Here is a 19,647-nt window from a genome sequence, read left to right on the forward strand (position 1 = left end):
TTGCAGAGAAATCAAAATGACAATTTAATTTTAAATCTTTGCAGAAAATGTTGCAAACATTACTGCTGGGGCCCCCTCCCCAGCAGTAATGTTTGCAATATTGTCTGCAAAGATATATGAAATTTAATGGAAATTGTTTGTGCAAAATAAATCTACATTTAAAAACCATCCTCTCCTATAGAACTGTGGAATTTGCAAGAGTCAGTTTCTGCTTTTTGTATACTATAAAGATCCATGGCAAATAATTTATCAAATATGCAAATCTTCTAAAATATTCATCACATGAGATTTTTTTTTTACACCTCTTTCTCATGAGCCTTGGCTTATATATCACAATTTTACCATGCAGAGGTGAAGTCTCCCTTGCAAAGACTAGAGTTCTCTCTCTCTCTCTCTCTCTCAACTGCAGTCAAAGGATGTGCTCAGTCTAGGTGGTCCTGTGTCTGACACAAGACTATCACACAGTTGAAGGGCAGTGCTTTGACAGACAGAGGTCAGCCTAGATGGAGCGGGTGCTTTTTTAATCACAGTAGCACTCCTTAGCATGGTGGTGCCTTTTGTGGGGGTACAGGTCGTCCACCCCTAGGTCCAGACCTTTCCACCCTTCCTGTAGCAAGGCACCAGTGCTCCCAAGCCAGGAGCTGAGCAGGTAAAGCCAGGCTAAATGAGCCCACCCTGGACCCATGCTGAGCAGAAAAACACTGCAGCACCTGAAGTCCACTCAAAGAGATACATGCTCTGGATCTAGATGGGATGAGAAAGAGAGATGCACGGGGTCTACAGTGGGAGGTAAGTAAAGGACCTGAGGAAAGGGGGGGGGGGGGGGGGGGCGCGGAAGGCAGAGAAGCAATCAAAAATAGATCTCCATGAATACATTTCCCAGCCGGTTTGTGAAACTAGTTCAACTTTACCTTTACTACAGGAAGTCAATATAAGAGTCTGCTGGTGAAACCGCTATTTAGAGCCACTGGGACAGTAAAATATATGTATATTTCTAATTTGATGTATTCGGCGTTATGTTGCAATTCCAAGGCACAAGCATGACCACCAGTTTGTGAATAATAGCTCTGCGCAGCGTAGGCGGCCCATTTATCATGATTACTCCCCAGAGAAGGCGCGCTGAAACGAGAAACAAGCCCTTATTTTCAGGAGAGGCACGTAGTCCCATAACATGCACCCTCCCTCCAGTCCTGCCTTTCCCTTCTCAAACATTATAGCCATTGCTACAGCACTGTCCAGCCCTAAACGCCCCATACTAGGGACACCGGCACCAGCCCAACCTCTACGGCGGAAGCCGGCAGTGTGCGCGCGCTAACACTCCTCACCGCCCCGCAGCCAAAGAGGTTCGAAAGTTCGGCAGCAAGCCCCGCCCCACCCCGCCCATTGGTCGAACGTTCCTCCTCGCGACCCCCACAGGCAGGGGGAGGGAAGCGCCAATTGACGCCCTGCAACCCAGCCGGAGCGGTGTTGTGGGAGCCGAGGGGAGAGACGGCCCCTCCTCGTTGGACGGCGTGCTGCGCCTTTGGTTAAATCCCGTGTAAAGGGATGTCTTGCTGAGGAGCCCGACCGAAGCTTGACGTGCAGTGCAATAGGACCGGTTCTCGTTTACTCACTTTCTTCATGCAATTGTTTTCGTTGGTTTCATTTGCCTCCCCCAAAGAAAGCAAAGGGGAAGTTGCCTTTTGGAAAGCGACATGCGTTCAATAAGGAAAAGGTGGACGATTTGCACAATAAGTATTCTGCTGATCTTCTATAAGACAAAAGAAATTGCAAGAACTGAGGAGCATCAGGAAACGCAGCTCGCAGGGTAAATGCAAAGTACAGAAATGTTTGAGAATGTACCTTAGCGTCTGTGGAGATTGGGAACGTATTTTCTCTAGATGTTTCACTTATCTTTATAATTAGTGTGGTGAGAGGTCTCTAGTCTGTTAGAGGGAAGTGGCTTTGAAATGGAAGTAATTGCTAAGAGCAATTTAAAAAGTGTTGGCGGAAATACCAGTTTGAACATAAATAATGATTTTAAGGGGTTTTGTTTTCATCTGATTTTTTTTAATTAAATTATTTTTCTTCTATTTTGTGAAAAGATGCAAAATGTCTCGACATTGACATTGCTCGTGAAATGTCAATTTTTCCGCCTTTTACTGTAGCTATATCTTACCTTTAGTGTTGGGAAATATTTCACAGAGACTCTAGATGTTTTGTTCATTAGCTTGATGAAATGTAATGATAGAACTCTTGCAAGATTTTTGGTGGGGTTTTTTTTTTGTTGTTGCTGGTTTTGGGGAGAGGGTGAGGGGGTTTGCGTGTGAACCGATGACAGGTTTAAGGTGGGTAATCATTCAAGAAGGAGGGAATTTTGCTTTTATCTCTAAATTATTCAGTGTGTGCGTCCAAAGACAGAACTCGTTTACTTACAAATCACATTGCCTTTTTCTTTCTTTCTTTCTTTTTTTCTGGCTGTGCAGTAAACTATGCACTTCCTATAAAACTTTTTTCCATCAGAAGTTTAACGAATAAATTGTATCCCATACGCTTACGTTCTGTTCTGAAGGTCCCGGTTTCCTTCCTTTTTTTTCTATTTATTAAGATCTAGGTAATGGTTTAGGACTTTAATTTTTCTTGTCAGGTGAAGAACTTTAGGGCGGTAGCGGATATACATATAGTTCTGTTTCCTCAATAACCCAGCTTGTTATACATTCTTTATGAAGAAGGTTTAGAAATGCCCACATATTTGTATTCCATGTGTAGATGATGTCTGTTTCATATCGTGTTTAGATATTTTAGTTCAAACAGCAGAGGAAACGATCAGTAAAGTGTTTTCAGTGTGCTGATTACAGCACAGGTTCCTTTTCTGACAAAGGTATCTCTTGCTTTGTGCCACTCCTGCCTGTCTGTCTGTCTGTCTGCTCCTGCCTGTCTGTGGTAGCCTTACTGAAAGAGGGATCCTGTGAATCGTAATGAGTGCTACGGTGTCTGCTGAAATAGATTTTAAACTGAGATACTATATATGCAGGGCGCTTGTCTGGCTTTCAAATTGGGATGGGTCCTCTCCGTCCGCCCTGTTCCGATGCTTGGACTGAAAGAGAAGGTTGTTGAGAAACCGATGCCGGGGCAAGGTTGGGGGTTGGGGGGGAGGGTTTGGAGGAGGGACTGAAAGGGAGCGTTAGAGGTGCTGATAATAGGGAGGATACAGAGAAAGAGGTTCTTCTAGAGATGGGGGGGCGGGGTGTGGAGAGGATAAAGAGAGCGAGAGGAGGTGATGGGGAAACAATAAGAGATGGGGGGTGTAAGACTAGACCCCGCTCCAGGCTGGGAGGGGAGGAGGGGGGGGGGGGCATGCAGATGGCGCGAGCTTGGGAGCCGCCGCTGTCCCCTCGCGCGCCTGCACCTAAGCCAGCTGTGCGCCGCTGGACTGCGGAGGAGGAGGAGGCGGCGGCAGCAGCAGCAGTTACTAGGGATTTTCTCCCCCACCCCGCTTTTGTCTTCGTTTGTCAGCCGTGAGATTTCCTCTTCTCTTGTGCGGTCGGCTTGCTGAGTCGCTGGCTGCCACTAATTGCAGAAACAGGAAGAGCTCGCGCTTGCACCTGCTGGCGCGAGGGAAGAGATTCAGAGGAGGATGAGAAGCTCGAGCCTTTTGTTGTGGGAGTAGGTTTGTCGGAAAAGAGCGCGTGCACGGACCAGATCGCGGCAGCGATCGTCCTTCTTAATTAACTCTGTAATTATAGGTCAGTTGGGGGGAGGAGGAGGCAGATCATTACCCATTCTAGCCTGAAAGCTGCTGCTGTTTTTCTTTAGTAATACATTTTATAGTCAGCAATAAATAATCTTTGCTCCCCCCCCCCCCCACCCCCATACTATGTTATGCTATTGCTAACATCCTTTTTAAGTTGAACGGTTGGTTTAAGACTTCGCATGATTCATTACATATTTACACATAATCTACAAGATATAACGAATTTAGTTACCTAATGACAAATTTCTCCCCCCCCCCCCTTGGAGAAATACCCGACGCAGGTGTCATCCCCCCCCCCCCCCCCCCCACACACACACACACACACCCGTCCTTGTTATGGCCCTGATCATAATGTACTGATGATCACTTTAGGAATGGAAAATGCATTGTTCTTTTGTTATATTAATGGTGTGAGTCCGTGAACAGAGCCCAGGAACTTGAAGGATGAGTTAGGTGACCATTACAAAACCATAAAGTGAAATCCTCCTTCAATCTTCCTTATTTCCCACTACTTCTTTATAATAAACTATATTTTTGTCATCCTCTAATATTCTTTCTTTTATTTTCTTGCCTTCTGCATACAAAAACCACATGAAAACAAAGAACTAGTGACAATTCAGCAGATAAAACATCAATTGTTGTAGCTGGCACCTGCCAGCTGTGTGGCCCCTGATAGCGAGCTGTTGCTGAATGATTTCTGCAGGAACACTGAGTTTTAGCTCACTTTTGGCCTCTGTTGTACACAATCTTTGAGCCATGTACATGGTTGACTGGACATATGGCGTGATCCCATGTCATTTTTATCTACACATAAGAAATATCTGTATTTATTTAGGTTTGGCTTTCATCTTTTCTTTGGTAGCCCAAAGCAAGTTACATTTAGGTGTTTCTGTGTCCCCAAGGATCTTACAGTTAAAATTGCACTTGAGGCAATGGAGAGTGAGGTGACTTGTCCAAAGTCACAAAGAGCATCATCAAGTGGGAGTTGAACCCTGGTTCTTAGTCTGCTTTTCTAACCACTAGGCTACAAGATCACCTTCAGGGATATGATTGTATTGGTTGGTTTTATTTTATTTATTTTCTTTTTAACTTCAGAATTTCACAGCATAGGGGCCCTTGAGCATTGGCTTTTGTGATTGGTATTTTTTTTTCTTCCAGGTCAAAATTACAAGTGACTTCTCTGCAAGTTCAGAGTATTTATCTTTTATTTCATAAAATGTTGTACTTCAGTACATTTTATAGAATATATTTTCAAGATTCTGGTCAGCAGCATAATGAAATGAAAGTATTTTCATTATTATGTCAGAAACCATTTCCTTAAAAAAAATAATAATAATGAGAGTAGCCAAAGGTATGTTTTAAAATCAGTGGTTTTTACTGTTCTGATTTAACATAACCTCAACCAGTGAATTTGTTGACAATCTGCTGGTGAGAGAGTGATACCTGAATTAGAATTGGGGCTGCTGCATTATGGTCAGATTTTCTGCTTCTCCACTGGAAAATTGTTCCATAGTTCACCATGTTGATTGTGCCACAGCACAGGTTGTAGGCAACCTTATTCAGAAACTTACATTTTAGCTAAAAAAAAAAATTAATTAAAAATTCATGCTTCAAAAATGGAGGCTTTTAAAGCACCACTTGGGGGTCCACATTGCAAAAAACATACATTCAATTCTTACCTCCATTAGTCACTTAATGGCTGCAATAGCTGTTATCTCCATTTTGTGGATCCAAATTTTATTCAAAAATACAAGGGTTTAATAGTAAATTTGAGTAAATGGAAGCCAAAAAAATTAAAATTTGTGCAATACCAAGAGTCATGCGCATTAGTTAAATCATCATCATCAAGATGGACACATTGTTATTGTAATTCCACAAACACCTTACTAGAGAGGCATGATAGAGTAGCATGGCTCCTCCATTGGAAACACTTTAACATCACCATGCCAGAGAAGTGCTGACTTCCTGACCCTGGCAGAATTACAGAGAATGAAGAAGTTTTAATCATGTGACAGATTCCTATACCATCTGATAAAAAGCTTGATGCTAGAAAACCAGAAATTATGGTGGAGGAAGAAAACCACAAGAACGGCATTGCTAATAGAAGTATAACTACCAAGCGACTACTATATATGGAAAGAACAAAGAACATCAAGTACCAGGAAATGCAATCCAAGACCAGGAAAATGTGTCAGAATGATATCGAAATAGGTGACTGAAAATATCAATTAATCAATAAATGTTGTGAGCACCACCAGCCTGATTAAAAAGTGCTTCCACGCTCACCTCAATATGTTTACATACATTACACCCTATGGGGCCGATGCAATACAGTGCATTCAGCTGAGCGCACTGTATAACCCGCAGTTGGACGTGGGTTGAATAGGCGCTAATCAATCACCTAATGCAATAAGGGATTAGTGACTATTCAACGCGCGTCCGACGCGGAGTGAATCTAATAGCGCTCATCACATGCAAATGCATGTGAATGAGGCTACTGGGCATTCACTCCGATGCAAAAAAAAAATGTGTGTCTTGGACGCATATTTAGCAATCGGCTATTAATGCCTGCCTGGAGCAGGCATTAATAGATGAGCACATTTAAAACAAGTACAGAAAAGCAGAAAAAACTGCTTTTCTGTACTTCTTCCTACTTAATATCGTTGCAATATTATGTAGGAAGAAAACCTTAAAGAAACAAGTTTAAAAAAACAAAATAAAAAAAAAATATACTTGACAGGCAGGTGCAGGGAATGGACGCTCAACAAGCAGGTGGCCAAGTTAGGAAAATCGATGAGGTTCTCGTTAGCAAGGAGGCGCTAGGGGCACGCAAGTGACCCTAGCGCCTCCTTGCTAACATGACCCCCTAATTTAAATATTGCATGGCGCCCTAAGAAAGCAGGCGCTGACTGTTCAGCACCCGCTTTCTACACACATTTATTGCATCGGCCCCTATGTCTGAGATCCAGAACAAAGCTCTCTTTGGTACAGTGCAGGTATTAAGGAGAGACTGAGATCATATCCTGCATACCCTTGCTTAAGAGTGAAGTTCATTTCTGTCATGGTATGTAAAAGACAAACCCATTTAGAGGCACTGTCCATAGAGATAAATCATTGACCCATGTACTCACTGAGAAGGCTATTTGTCTGTCAGTCTCAAATAAAAACTCAAAAATGGAGAAACTGGTTATGTGACAAGATTGTAAACTGCAACTGAAAGAGATGCAGCAATAGTAATGTTGGTGTAGAGGTCTTGGCCTCCACCAGTCAAAATCCTTAAAAAGGTGTTGTTCGAGAAACAAATGCTTCAACACCCCCCAAAAGCACCAAGTAATGGCAATTCCAACATATAACAGACTCACATTCCAAGTGTGTGGAAAGAGTCATGGTTCGATCTGAACGCAACCTCTTTTCATTTAAGGAAATAAATAAATTGTATTTATTTATTTATTTATTTATTTATTTGTGCAACTGCACAAATAAATAGTATATGAGGATGGCAATTTTACCCAAGTAAATAAACTGTCTGAAAATTGTGCATCCTGTATACGGGTAAAAGTGCACATGAGGATCAACAATAAGCCCTGTTTTTACCTGTGAGGAAAAAGTAGGAGAAGTCAGGATGGGGAAGGTGTACCGCGTAGATTTGCATTTTCAAAACTACTCGCACTGTTTTTCAGGGAAAAAATGTATTCGTGGAAAAAATAGGTGCACATTTCTGCGGATATTTTTCCTTAGGTAACTTTCAAAGGAAAGGTATGTGCATACGTTCCCTTTGAGTACAGTTTGCAAAGACCAAAGGGAAAAGTATCCATGGACTTTACAACAACACAATTTTGCAATTTGCCCCTCTTAAGATCAATCTCATAAATCCTTTTCAGGGCCATCCCTGTTCCCAAGAGCATCTGTTAGAGTAGTGGCACCTTCTCCAGGACTAGTGATCTTATATGAAAGAAATAGTAAAATCCCCGAAACAAAGACTCTGGATCACAGCTTGGCAAAGGCTTTGTGTAAAGCAGCCTTCCTACCTGTATAGGCCCAGCCTCTCTTTATGTTGCTCTCAGCTTCTATACTAAGCAGAGGTTCTTTAGGACTATCCATCTCTGACTCTAATGTAACCCTTTTTCAGATTTTATGGTAGTCAAAAGGCACATAAAAGAAGTGCTCTTGGGGCTTTCTCCTCTTGCCACTTCCCCAATTTTAACAAGTCCCAAGGAGTGGATTCTTTCTATGGAGAAATGGCTTAACTTTTTTGTTCTCTGGACATTATGTTGCTACTTGTGGAGACGACTAATCAACTAGCCGATAAGTGCGTCCAGAGTGTGAAGAAATTAAAGTGTTCTTACAACAACATAGTACCGTGGAAGAATATGATCTTAAACTACATGAATTAAATCAAAGTATTGAGAAATTCAGAATCGAATTAAAAAAACAGTAAAATCACTAAATACAAACGTGATGAGAAGGACTATAGTTTGGGGTGTATTTGCCCATGGCAGCGCAAAACCAATTTAAATCCACCTAAAAAAGTAGCGTTTGCTGGGTCCTCAGGAGAACAGCCATCAGCAATTACAGTAATTTTGGACGTGGGAATTTTCGTCCTAATTTTTGATCACAAGGGAGACGTTTTTCCCGGTACACTCTGCCACCAACTGGACCAGACATCGACCAGAGACCGTTCACGCGATCTCAGAACCACAGTGCAATGTGATATACGTATCCTCAGTATCATTAATGGCATCACAATTAAGTGTTCTAAATAAAGGATTGACTTTTATTCCATACCATTGACATGATGCATTTAAATGTAGATGTGCTCTATTTAGATTTTTTCAAAAATTGCAATTAACTTTATATTTTGCACAATCGGCACCTCCAATGGATACATCTCTAGTTCATCCAAAATCCTACTGGATTCCTCTGGGCAATATTGATCCACATATTAAAACTTTCATGGACTTAATATTAGTGGATTTGCAACAGATTTGAAGCATTGGCAACCAAACACCGATATCATTTATCTAAAGATGAGTTTATGGCTTTGCAAAGTTTGAAACAAGATGAGTCAATTATCATTAAAAAAAAAAGCCGATAAGGGGGGCTCTACTGTCATCCAACCCAGAGATGAGTATATTGGGAAAGTTTTGGCACATATTCAAAATCCTAAAAGTTATGAAGTCTTGCAGACTAATCCAACAGAGGAGTTGCAGGTGAAAATTAAAGATTTGGTGGAAGATGCTGTTGCTGTGGGATTCTTGACGTTGAAGGTAGCTAATTTTTTGCAGGTGAAATTTCCGGTAGCACTGACCATGTATATGGTCCCTAAAGTTCACAACTATCCAATTGACCCACCAGGGAGACCTATTATTACTACGATCAGATCACTTTTAGAACCACTGTCCACATTTGTGGATTTATTTTTGCAGCCTTTTGTGCCACTAGCCTGTTCATACTGCAAGGATACCAAGCACATGCTAACCAAACTTAATGTCATCAATAATGTGTCACAAGCCATTTTGGTCACCATGGATATAAAAGCCCTTTACACCAGTATACCTCAGTCCAGTATACCTCAGTAAGATGCTTTACATATTATTGAAGAAACTTTAGAAGCACGAGAGCGCCCACACCGGGTCCCTACTGAATTTTTGGTGGTCCTTACAGAACTGGCATTATACCAAATTTTTTTTATTTTTCAGAACGTATGGTATAAGCAGATTCATGGGACCGCTATGGGCTCTACAATGGCTCCAAATTTGGCCAATCTTTATGTTGCATCTTTTGAGAATCGTCTACTATATGATACAGAAGAATTTCGACTCGCGTCTAACTGGACACGTTATATTGATGACGTGTTCTTCTTATGGCATGGCGATGAAGTTTCATTACAACAGTTTCATAGATGGATAAACTTTTTAGATGTAAATTTACAATTTACTATGTCATTTCACCCCATGCAAATGAATTTTTTAGATATTCACATTACAAAGGTTGATGACCAAATAGCTACGAGCCTTTACAGCAAACCGTGTGAAAAGAACACACTTACATTATACAAGCTTTCATCCTCACCATCTACGAAAGAATTTGCCCATCGGGCAATTTTTACGTTTAAGACAGTTGTGTAGCACCAAAGAAGAGTTCAGCATCCAGGCGGAAAGTTTAGCGAAAAAAATTCTTATCAGAGGATACCCAGTGAAATATGTGAAACATGCTAAGAAATGGGCTTTTAATGCAGCGTGTGATTGGTTACTTCTTGATACAGGTTCCAACAGCAACTCTGCAACATTAGCTTGCACAACACCTTTTTCGGATAAACCTACACAAATAGCTGCCTTAATTAGGCAACATTGGAATGTACTAAAGCCACATTTTTATTTTTTATTTATTTATTTAGTACTTTTTATACCGACATTCATGATACAGATCATATCATATCGGTTTACATGGAACAAGGGGTTATAACATTAACCTTAACATGGAAGAAGAGGCAAAGTTACAATAAAACAGGGGCAATGGAACTAGGTAGATGAAGTAGCCGGAAGCAGAAGATAAACTTGGTAGCTATAACAAATCATATATAGTGTCCAAAATGGAGTGCACTGAATGGGTGGCATTAGTATAAGAACTGAGGAATAGCTGAGACGGGCCTGAGTTAGGGGAAGGCCCATCTCAGCTATTTTTTCAGCTGCCCCGCTGATATCTTACAGTAGAGGAAAAAATTTGGCTGATGTTTTGGTACATTCCTTTTTGAGACCATTAAGGGGAATTGACAGTAAAGGCCCCCAGGGACATTGGGCATGTCAACATTGCTCACAATGCACGCAAGCAATCACTGGGAAAGATTGGATAGACGTTCAAGGGCATACACATTCATTGTATTGTTACACTGTTCATCTACTAATGTCATTTACCTGATCGTTTGCCCTTGTAACCTCTATTATATTGGCTGCACCAAACGGATGATACGAGCCAGATTAGTGGAACACCGGAGTTGTATTGCTACCGATAAAATTTCGGCTCCGATGGTAGTTCACTGCAAAGATATGCATCGCACTTTTGACGATCTACGATGGCGAGAATATATGCGGTGGTGATCCAAATAAAATTCTAAATCTCAAAGAGCAACAATGGATTTTTCGACTAAATACTGTGGCACCTCACGGTTTAAATGTTAACATAGAATGGTATTCGTTGTGTTGAGCGGTGCAATCCACACTGATGGATCTGGGTTGGATGATTGACAGCAATATGCTATACAATGGGGAGGTACCGAGTGACGTATAGCAGGCAGGGCCGGCAGGCGTGCAGTTTAAACCCAGTTCCGGCTTAGATGTCAGATCAGAAAGGAGGAAAAATGCAGATTCGCCATATTGTAAGTAAACTGATCAAGGCTTTTCAAGATGCTACGCTACTAGAGAGGAATAAGTTCGGCAAGATATGTGCGAATGTGGAAAATACTTCTTTTGGAAAAGTTGTGCTAATTCTTTTGCTACTTTTGATGCAGAATGTTCCCTTGACAAAGGACTAGTAAGTCTGAAACACATCTCCGTGTCAAATATGGGAGACTGGAGGGAGATTGGAGTGAAATATGGGAGTACAGAAGGGCGAATAGTCGGTACTTGAAAGATTTTCAGAGAATGGTCTCACAGAAAGGTGCAGAGATGATCGACCATCCAGAATGATATTAGTGGTATGGGAACCACTGTGCTATTAAGTGATCCACATATGGACTTTTAATAATTCTTGCATATAAAAAAAGCTAAAAAATTGATGTGGATATATAACCATTCGTCACCAGTGACTGATGATTATATATAAGGCAGAGTCTATAGTATAAAGCTACATTGATGATGCCTAGTATGATGGTCACTCTTCATGAATCATGATATTGTCGTATAATCAGCGTCTGAGAAAGTTTGAGATTTTGGATTGGGGTTGGTACTCCTGAAAGACATTTGTTTTATCCACCTATCCACTTTAAAGGTTGTTGGCACTCTCTAGTTGTACTATAGTTAACCTTTTTAGGCCCAGGCGGTGAACGGGCATCCTCACAGAGGTGTGTTACTATTCTCTTTGGTGATATTATTATGCTGTATAAACAGGCAGGAGACAACATGGGTGTTCAAAAGAAGCTTTACTTTGATTTGCAGTAATTAAATAAATGTACAATGGATGTGTTGCTTGTCTTACTTCACATCTGTGTTCAATCTGGGTCATACATATGGAACTCTCCTTCTTCACTCTGTGCAGGTAAGAACATAAGAACATGCCATACTGGGTCAGACCAAGGGTCCATCAAGCCCAGCATCCTGTCTCCAACAGTGGCCAATCCAGGCCATAAGAACCTGGCAAGTACCCAAAAGAACTAAGGTGTCCTTAGTTCTTACTCCCTGGGAGCAGCTCACCCCCTTTTCTTGTCTATGGGGAAGGGTCTCAGTCAAGAAGGGAAACCTATTGAGAGGAGTCTCTTAAATCCCGAAAAAAAAATGTCATATCTGCAGTCCAACAGACTCCCAACTGTTCCCAGCTTATGTCATGCGTTCCCTGGAGTGGAGATCTGGATGGCATCTCCAGTTGATCTTGAACTCTTCTCTTCTGGACTTCTTCTGCATTTTGACCTCTTGGGAGAAAGGGTCCTTTTCTAGGTACCAGTAGGGTTTTCCAGCCCAGCCACACATTGAGGAGAGGTGGTCCGAAATCCTCCTCAGTAAAAACACAACTTTGCACAAAAAATCCAAAACTTTACCACTGGGTGAGGAATCGCTGCAGTCCTCTTACTGGGTGGAAAGGAGTCACTAGGTCTTCTCCCTCCTGTCCTTTTGGTTACGGGGGTTGCCTCACTAGCAGGAACTGGATCACACCCAGGCACAATCAAAATCCTGAAAAATGTTTTATTAAAGTCCTTTTTCCTATCAGGAAAGGATAGCACCTACCAGGCAAGGAATGCCCTGGAACTGGGCAGTCTCCCGACTCCCAACCTAAACAGTGCAAGAGCAAAAACCAGCTCCTTTCTCAACAGAACCCCAAATAAACTAACCACACTCACTAAGGCTCCCCCCACCCCTTCCTTTTCTGGATAAGGTAAAGGTGCTGCTGGAAAATGGTCTGACCTCTTCGCTGTCACCATGGCAGGAATCGATGGCCAATTAGTGGGAGACCAAAGGTCTCCCCACACTAGAATCGTCAAAAGCCAAGGCCATGGTAACTTTAGAGCTAGCTCATGCAGGACGCTAAAGATTGGAACCCTTTCAGTGGATGGCTGTACCAGCTTATCATCGGATTCTTTATCGGAGTCAAAATGAGGGACACATACTTCTCGGTGTCTCAGATGCCAGCACCAAGGTGGGGCCCCTAAGGTTTCTCAGTGTTGGGATACTTGACAGCAGAGAAACCCTAGAAAACATGAACATTTTATTGATGTTTCTGTATGAGCAAATTTTTGGTTCAAAGATATAAGGACATCAAATCCAGAAAGTCCTAGAATCTTAAGTCTTTTTCTACCTCCTCTATTTATGAAAGCTTTCCTGGGTCTATCCAAGACACACAACAGGCAAAAGGATCCAGTTCCAGAAGTATAACATTAGAGGATCTCCATCTCTGAGGGCATTTACTTGCCCCAAAATTATAGGCCTGCCAAGGGAAACTATTCTGTAGGCTCTTTCCAATACCTGTGAACCAAATGTTCTCGGAGGCCAAACAAGGGGGTCTTAATGAAGAAGTAATCCTAGAGCTAAGGGATAGTCCCCACTGATTACCTAGTCAAATGCATACATTATTTCATTCTTAAAAGGATGTGACTCACAAAAAGGCCAGGTCCTACAATTCAAAAATAGACTCATATGTCATAAAAGAGAAAATTCCAGATTTTGGATGCTTACATTCAGTTGGCAAAACCTGGTTCTCTGATGGTGTCCACAGAGACTTGGGACAGGGCTCCTCTGCTAAGATGGCAGTTGCAGGGAGCCTGCATAAAATATGCACTTAATTCATCTCTGGAAAAACTAATGGTCTAACTCTAACCTACCTCAAGGCAGCACTACTGCCAAGTTCCCTCTCACTCTTAGAGCCCAGAAACTGAACACAGAGGGAGATGCTGTGATCCTTTCCTGCCCACAACCAATAAAAAATTGAGCAGACAAGGCTGCTACAAGAAGATGTATAATGGGGTCTCAAGATGGTATTATGAGAAGTCTTGATGGGAGAGGCTCTGGTTCATCTGGCATTTTTCTCCTATTTTCTATTTCTTCTAATGCTCAAGTGAAAGGGAAGTCCTCTTATTCTCAGACCACTTCATTGTGACAAACAGTGATTCCTGAGCTTTTCTAGCCTCCCCTGGAGATGTCTGGTGTCAGTGCCATTGCGGCTGTTGCCGAAGGAGTAGCATGGCTGCCTGGGGTAGGTACGGATGTGTCCTTGAGCCCTGTCAACAGAGTTCATCCTCCCTTTGCTCTTCTAGAACTGCTGTCCTCTGTCTGTGCTAGAATTCCTTTTGGTAATGGCCCGGATGGAGGCACAGGGGGATGACTAAGGCAGATGTATTAGCATCTGTGGAGGCTATACAGAGTGGTGTGAACAGCCAGTAGCCAACCGCTGGTAGTAGTTTGAATCCTGTTGACCTAGGTACAAGTTTACAAGCTGTATCTGATGGAATTCATTCTTTGCAGTCTTCAACTACCACACTACAGCAAGGTACGGCCATTGTGCTTCCTCCTATTAGATTGCATTAACCTAATCTTTCTCCTGTCACACTGGACAGCATTTGGATGGTTCCCACTTCTGTGGAGCTGTCTGTGTCCTCTTTGATGGCTTCAACTAACACTATTTACAGCTGGAAGCAAACTCTTTGGCAACTAATAGCCAGTCCATCGTTCGAGTTTCTCTTGACCATCGTACATTGCAGAATTTGGAAAATTCTGTTAGAATGTTGAATTTTCTTGTTGCGATGGTGTCTCTTGTGGAACTATTTAATTCGTATATGGGTGAATTTCTTGGAATTTCTTAAGGGTTGATTCCTTCTTTCCTTAAGGCCTTCTGCTTTTCTGTTAGAGGTGGGCCTGAGGCGAGTTGTGCTGCCAGTGCATTGAAAGTTCAGAGAGTTCAGCGTTGGATATTTCTGCATTGTTGGAGTCAACTACTGTGGGTGAAGATCATAGGGCCACTATGTTGGTGACTTTATCTTCTTTTTCGGATTGTGATATAGTGCTTAGACTTTTCTTTCATTTTTCTCAGATAAAGGTGAATTTTAAAAGCCTGGCGGGCGCATCAATTAGAGGATGCTCACATACGTCGAGCTCAAGCGCGCCAAATGGATTTTAAAAACCTCCCAGATACGTGCCTATCTCTCACAGCGCATACATCTCCAAAGATTTCAAAAAGGGGCGTGAGTATGGTCTGGGTGGGGCATAGGCATTTCAAGATGTGAACAGATATGCGCATAAATGCTTACATGCCGGGACACACACCCAGAACCCCTGCAGTGTAAGTTTACTTCTGCATTGGAGGAGGTGTACGTTAAAAAATAAAGAAAAATAGGCAGATCTGCAGGGTTTTAAGGGTCTGGGCTAACTGGGAGGCGTGAAGGCTATTAAACTAGAGGGGTTTGGAGGACCTAGCTCTTAAATGGGCGAACTTAGATGAGCTAGTAAAACTGGGGATGGCGTCATGCACACCCCTTTTAAATTTCCCTGATTTACGTGGTAGTAGAGGGATTTGCACTCCCACTTAAAATTTGGTGCACATGGGCACGCAGCAAAGCTAGTGTATAACTGTGTTTATATACACACACAAGTTATAAAATAAATGCATTCCTGGATGTGGGCCGATGAACACACCCACCTTTAAGCTCACGAGCTGGTTTGAAAGTTACCATCCCTTTGTTTATGGGGTTCAAAATATGTATTTTTTTTTCTGAATTTTGTAAGGCAACCCAGGAGATAAGGAAGAACTTTTCTTTCTATATGTAATGAGATGGTAGATTTGGGAGCCTGCTTCTTATTGAGCTTTTCTTGTAAATGTTTGATTCCTTTTACCTCTGAGAAATGTTTTCTTTGAACCTTCAAAGCTTCATTACTTTATTGATTCTATGGCCTCAGTGTAGGATCTTCATCTGTCTCGTGATGTATTGGGTGGGCAGTGAGGGGTTTTTTTTTTATTTATAGGGTAATATAAAGAGGTAATATCCTCTTTGTAATCTAGTTTAGTTTATAATTTTCTCCTGGTTTTTGAACTCCCATTTCATGTTGGTCTGTTTTAGCAATTTCCGGTTTGAAGGTGCTGGTTTCTATAATACTTCTCAACCAGTAGTACCCAAAAGTTATGACTGCTGAGCTATGCAACAGACTTTAGGCTTTTCACCCTATTAAAATTTGCAGCCTGGTCCCATAATCTGTGACTCTCGGGTCCCTATATTAAAGCTTCAGGGATACAAAAAGGGATGATGCTACCCGTGGGGAAATGGGAGTATAAAAGGAGACTTGGAGTGGAAGGAAGATTGAGTAATGGATGGAGTAGATGATTTAGAGCAGAGACCAGTCTGCAGAGGCTGAAGGGGCAAAAGCTGGTCTAGGCAGTTTATCATTGGATGAGCAAGCCAAATATTAGACTCCTAAGCCCAATGATCCATCTGTCCACAAGAGAGCTCCATAGGACATTGATATTATTGTAAGCCATGCTGGACATGACTGAGAAGTCATGGGCTAAAAGAACTGTTAAAATAAATAACTATTCACTCCTGATCCTTAAAGCCTCCAAACAGTATCCGGTTTTATGATATCCATATTGAAAATGCATGACATTGATTTGTATGCCCTTTATCTCATTTGTATGAAGTTCTGTGTTTATCATTCATTTAGAATGAAATTGGTTGTGTAGGTTAGTGGTTCTCAACCTTTTTTTGGCCATGACACACCTGACAGATGGTTCTCACATGTGTGACACACTGAACATGTGATCATCACGGGGCAAAATGTAAATATACATTCTGCATCCTCAGGAACCCCGTCGACCCCCCAAAAATGGGTGCAGAGCAGAACTAGGGCATTACCCGTACAGCTCACCATACAAAAAAGATATTCTGGTTCTGATGACATCACCATAAAAGAAAAACAAACTCCTTTTACTAGCAGGCAAAATAGCCTTCCTTATGAAAAGACAGTAATTTACCACTAATGCATATCCTATTGAGAAAACACAACAAATAAGATTGATACAAATGCCTACATGCTAGTAAAATACCTCACCTCAGTCACACGCACAAAACAGACCTTCACCAAGTACAGAAAAACCACAAATTATAAATATGAAGACAGAAACTAGAATGGAAAACAAAAAAAGCCACTCTGCATGCAGTGCAAACCTGGAGAAATGGAAAGAGAAATATAGCACCTAATAGACTCTCAAGATTTGCAATAATGCACACAAACTAACCCGCACAAAGTTACACCTGTATTATGGAACACACTAAAACAGTAACAATCTGTCTAAGAAATACAACTATTAAACCAAGCCCTAAACACTAATACATTTCCTATTGGGAAAACAGAATAAGCCAAGCTGCTATAGAGCCCCACACAGAAATAATTGTAAAGCTATAGTAAAATGTTACAAAACAGCTGCTGAACAGAATAATATCCAACAATTAAACACTCATAAAAATTATTAAAACATGTCCAAATATCAATAAAATATTTCAAAACAGCAGACATTGCAAAATACCCAATAATTAAAATGGCAGTCAATCAAGAAAAATAAACTTAAAAAGCTACCTTTACTTACCATATCCAGCAACTCTCCTACTCCTTTCCCTTCCAGGCCAACACCAGTCATCTTCCTGACCAGTTTCTCTCTCTCACACAGAAACACATCACCTCCCTGACCAGACTCTCTCTCAATCACACTCATGGTCTCTTATATACAAGCTCTCAATCACACACAAATCCTCTCGCACCCATTCACAGGCTTCCATTCACACCAGCTCTCACCCAGGCACCCATTCACAACCACACACACGAGCTCTCACCAAAAACTTATTCTTCCTTCTCTGCAGGGATGGGCTCCAGTTCCACCGTGGCTTTACTCCAGTGGGCCTTCTTTTTTGCCACCACGGGATTGGGCTCCCATGGTGGCCTCGGTCGGGGTCAGGTTTCCTCTTCACCACCACTGGGATGGGTCGGATTTCCTCTTCGCCACCACGGGCTGTGGCGGCCTTGCTTGGTCGGGGTCGGGTTTTCCTCTTTGCCGCCACGGGAATGGGCTCTCATGGCAGCCTTGCTTTGTCAGAGTTCAATACTTCTATTCCTCCCACCCCACCCCTGGGCTTTCTGATGCCTGCCTCACCGGCCAGTCAAAGGCTTCCTCCCTTCTTCCTACTCCCACTGGCAGGTAGAAGGGAGGAGGCTTCCGATTGGCCTGTGCGGGGGCAGGCAGAATGAAGGAGGCTTCCCATTGGGCAGTGGAGGTAGGAAGAAAGGAGGCTTCCAATTGGCCCACGGGGGCTGGAAAAAGGGAGAAGGAAAGTACAACGGGGCAGTGGGACACCAGGAGACGCGACACGCCTGCCGGTGTTTGGCGACACACCTATGCTGGTGTAGGTGAAATATAAATTTGGGGCCCTTGAAGTCTATCAGTGATCCATTGCTCTAGAAGAATAATTTATGTATTTATTTATTTATTTAACAGTTTTATATACCGACCTTCATAGTAAATAACCATATCGGATCGGTTTACAATTAACAAGAATATAACTGGGGTAACAATTCAAGTATACGAAAGGTAAACAATAGGTAGGAATGAGTCAAAGTTACAATCAACAGGGTAAGAGAACTTGGAAGCTTGCAACAAGCTGGAAAGAAGATAAGGCAGGAAATAAATATAAAGTGATACCATAGAGCATACGGGTTAAAGCTTAATGGTGCTTTAACCTGAAAGAATAATGGGCACAAAGGAAAAGAAAAAAATCCCCATCTTGTTGGAGATCTTAGCATTTATCTCAATCCTCAGAAATGAGTGAGTATTGTGCATGCTTGAAAAATGAACTCTCCTGAAATATGAATTCTAACTGTAAGGACTTCTAATGCTAGATCACATTTTGAGTGGATTTGTAACTGCATAGGGGTTTGGAGCATGACCGCCAAACACTGGTTATGTACTATTAAAAAAAAACCAAAAAAAAACCCAAACAAACAAACAGCTTGCACATGTCTGAAAGGATGTGATGATGTCACTGCTGCCATCACATCCCACAGTAACATTAAAGAATAATACAAAGCCCTAAAAACTTCCATTTTGCTTGTTATGTTGTCAACATCATTCTTAACTCATTTTACAAGACATGATACAAGACAAACTACATTTCCAAAAGGTAGTCACAAATGTATTAACCTGAACCTTAAGATAGTTCTTCACTATGTTATCTCATATTCCATGACTTGTGTCTGGAGCATCTGCTACGCATTATCAGTATACAGTTTATTGTGGGTGTAAATAAGACAACCCTTAGGTGCTACAATTTGTAAAGCTGTTAGTTGTATCCACATTAAAATGCACACATTGAACTGTGAATTTTTTTTTTCCAAAGACTGCACCATGAGCAAAAATCACATGAGGAACCTCCAGCCACTGGAGTCACATGTAAGACTGTAAAGACACCATTAGTTTTCCACTTCCTTAAAACAGTCTGGGAGTGAATGGCTTTTCTTGTAATCATTGAATATTTCCTGAATTTATGTTGTAACTAGAGTTCAGTTTTACTGAGCAAGACCGGACTTATGTCATGGATTCCACTACACCAAAAGCACTCACTTAATGTTGAGTGTTGGGGAGAAGGGAGGGTCTTTTTTTAATGAATACCATTTGGTTTCTGGATCAGAAAAATAAAATATCTGTGACTGGCTGTTTGAATCATATGCCATGCT

The 19,647-nt window shown here is 41.7% G+C and overlaps 1 protein-coding gene across 1 annotated transcript in view; it reads left to right on the forward strand.

Annotated features, from left to right (window-relative positions):
- The first annotated feature begins 1,444 nt into the window (after positions 1 to 1,444).
- The window catches only part of ST8SIA4 (ST8 alpha-N-acetyl-neuraminide alpha-2,8-sialyltransferase 4), a 324,338-nt gene continuing 306,135 nt past the window's right edge, over positions 1,445 to 19,647 (forward strand). The window contains exon 1 of the mRNA XM_029572693.1: positions 1,445 to 1,807. Within this exon, the coding sequence (XP_029428553.1) occupies positions 1,695 to 1,807 (113 nt within the window). The 5' untranslated portion in view covers positions 1,445 to 1,694. The remainder of the gene's footprint in view (positions 1,808 to 19,647) is intronic.

Source organism: Rhinatrema bivittatum, chromosome 1 (genome assembly GCF_901001135.1).
Source record: "Rhinatrema bivittatum chromosome 1, aRhiBiv1.1, whole genome shotgun sequence".
NCBI classification, from domain to species: domain Eukaryota; kingdom Metazoa; phylum Chordata; class Amphibia; order Gymnophiona; family Rhinatrematidae; genus Rhinatrema; species Rhinatrema bivittatum.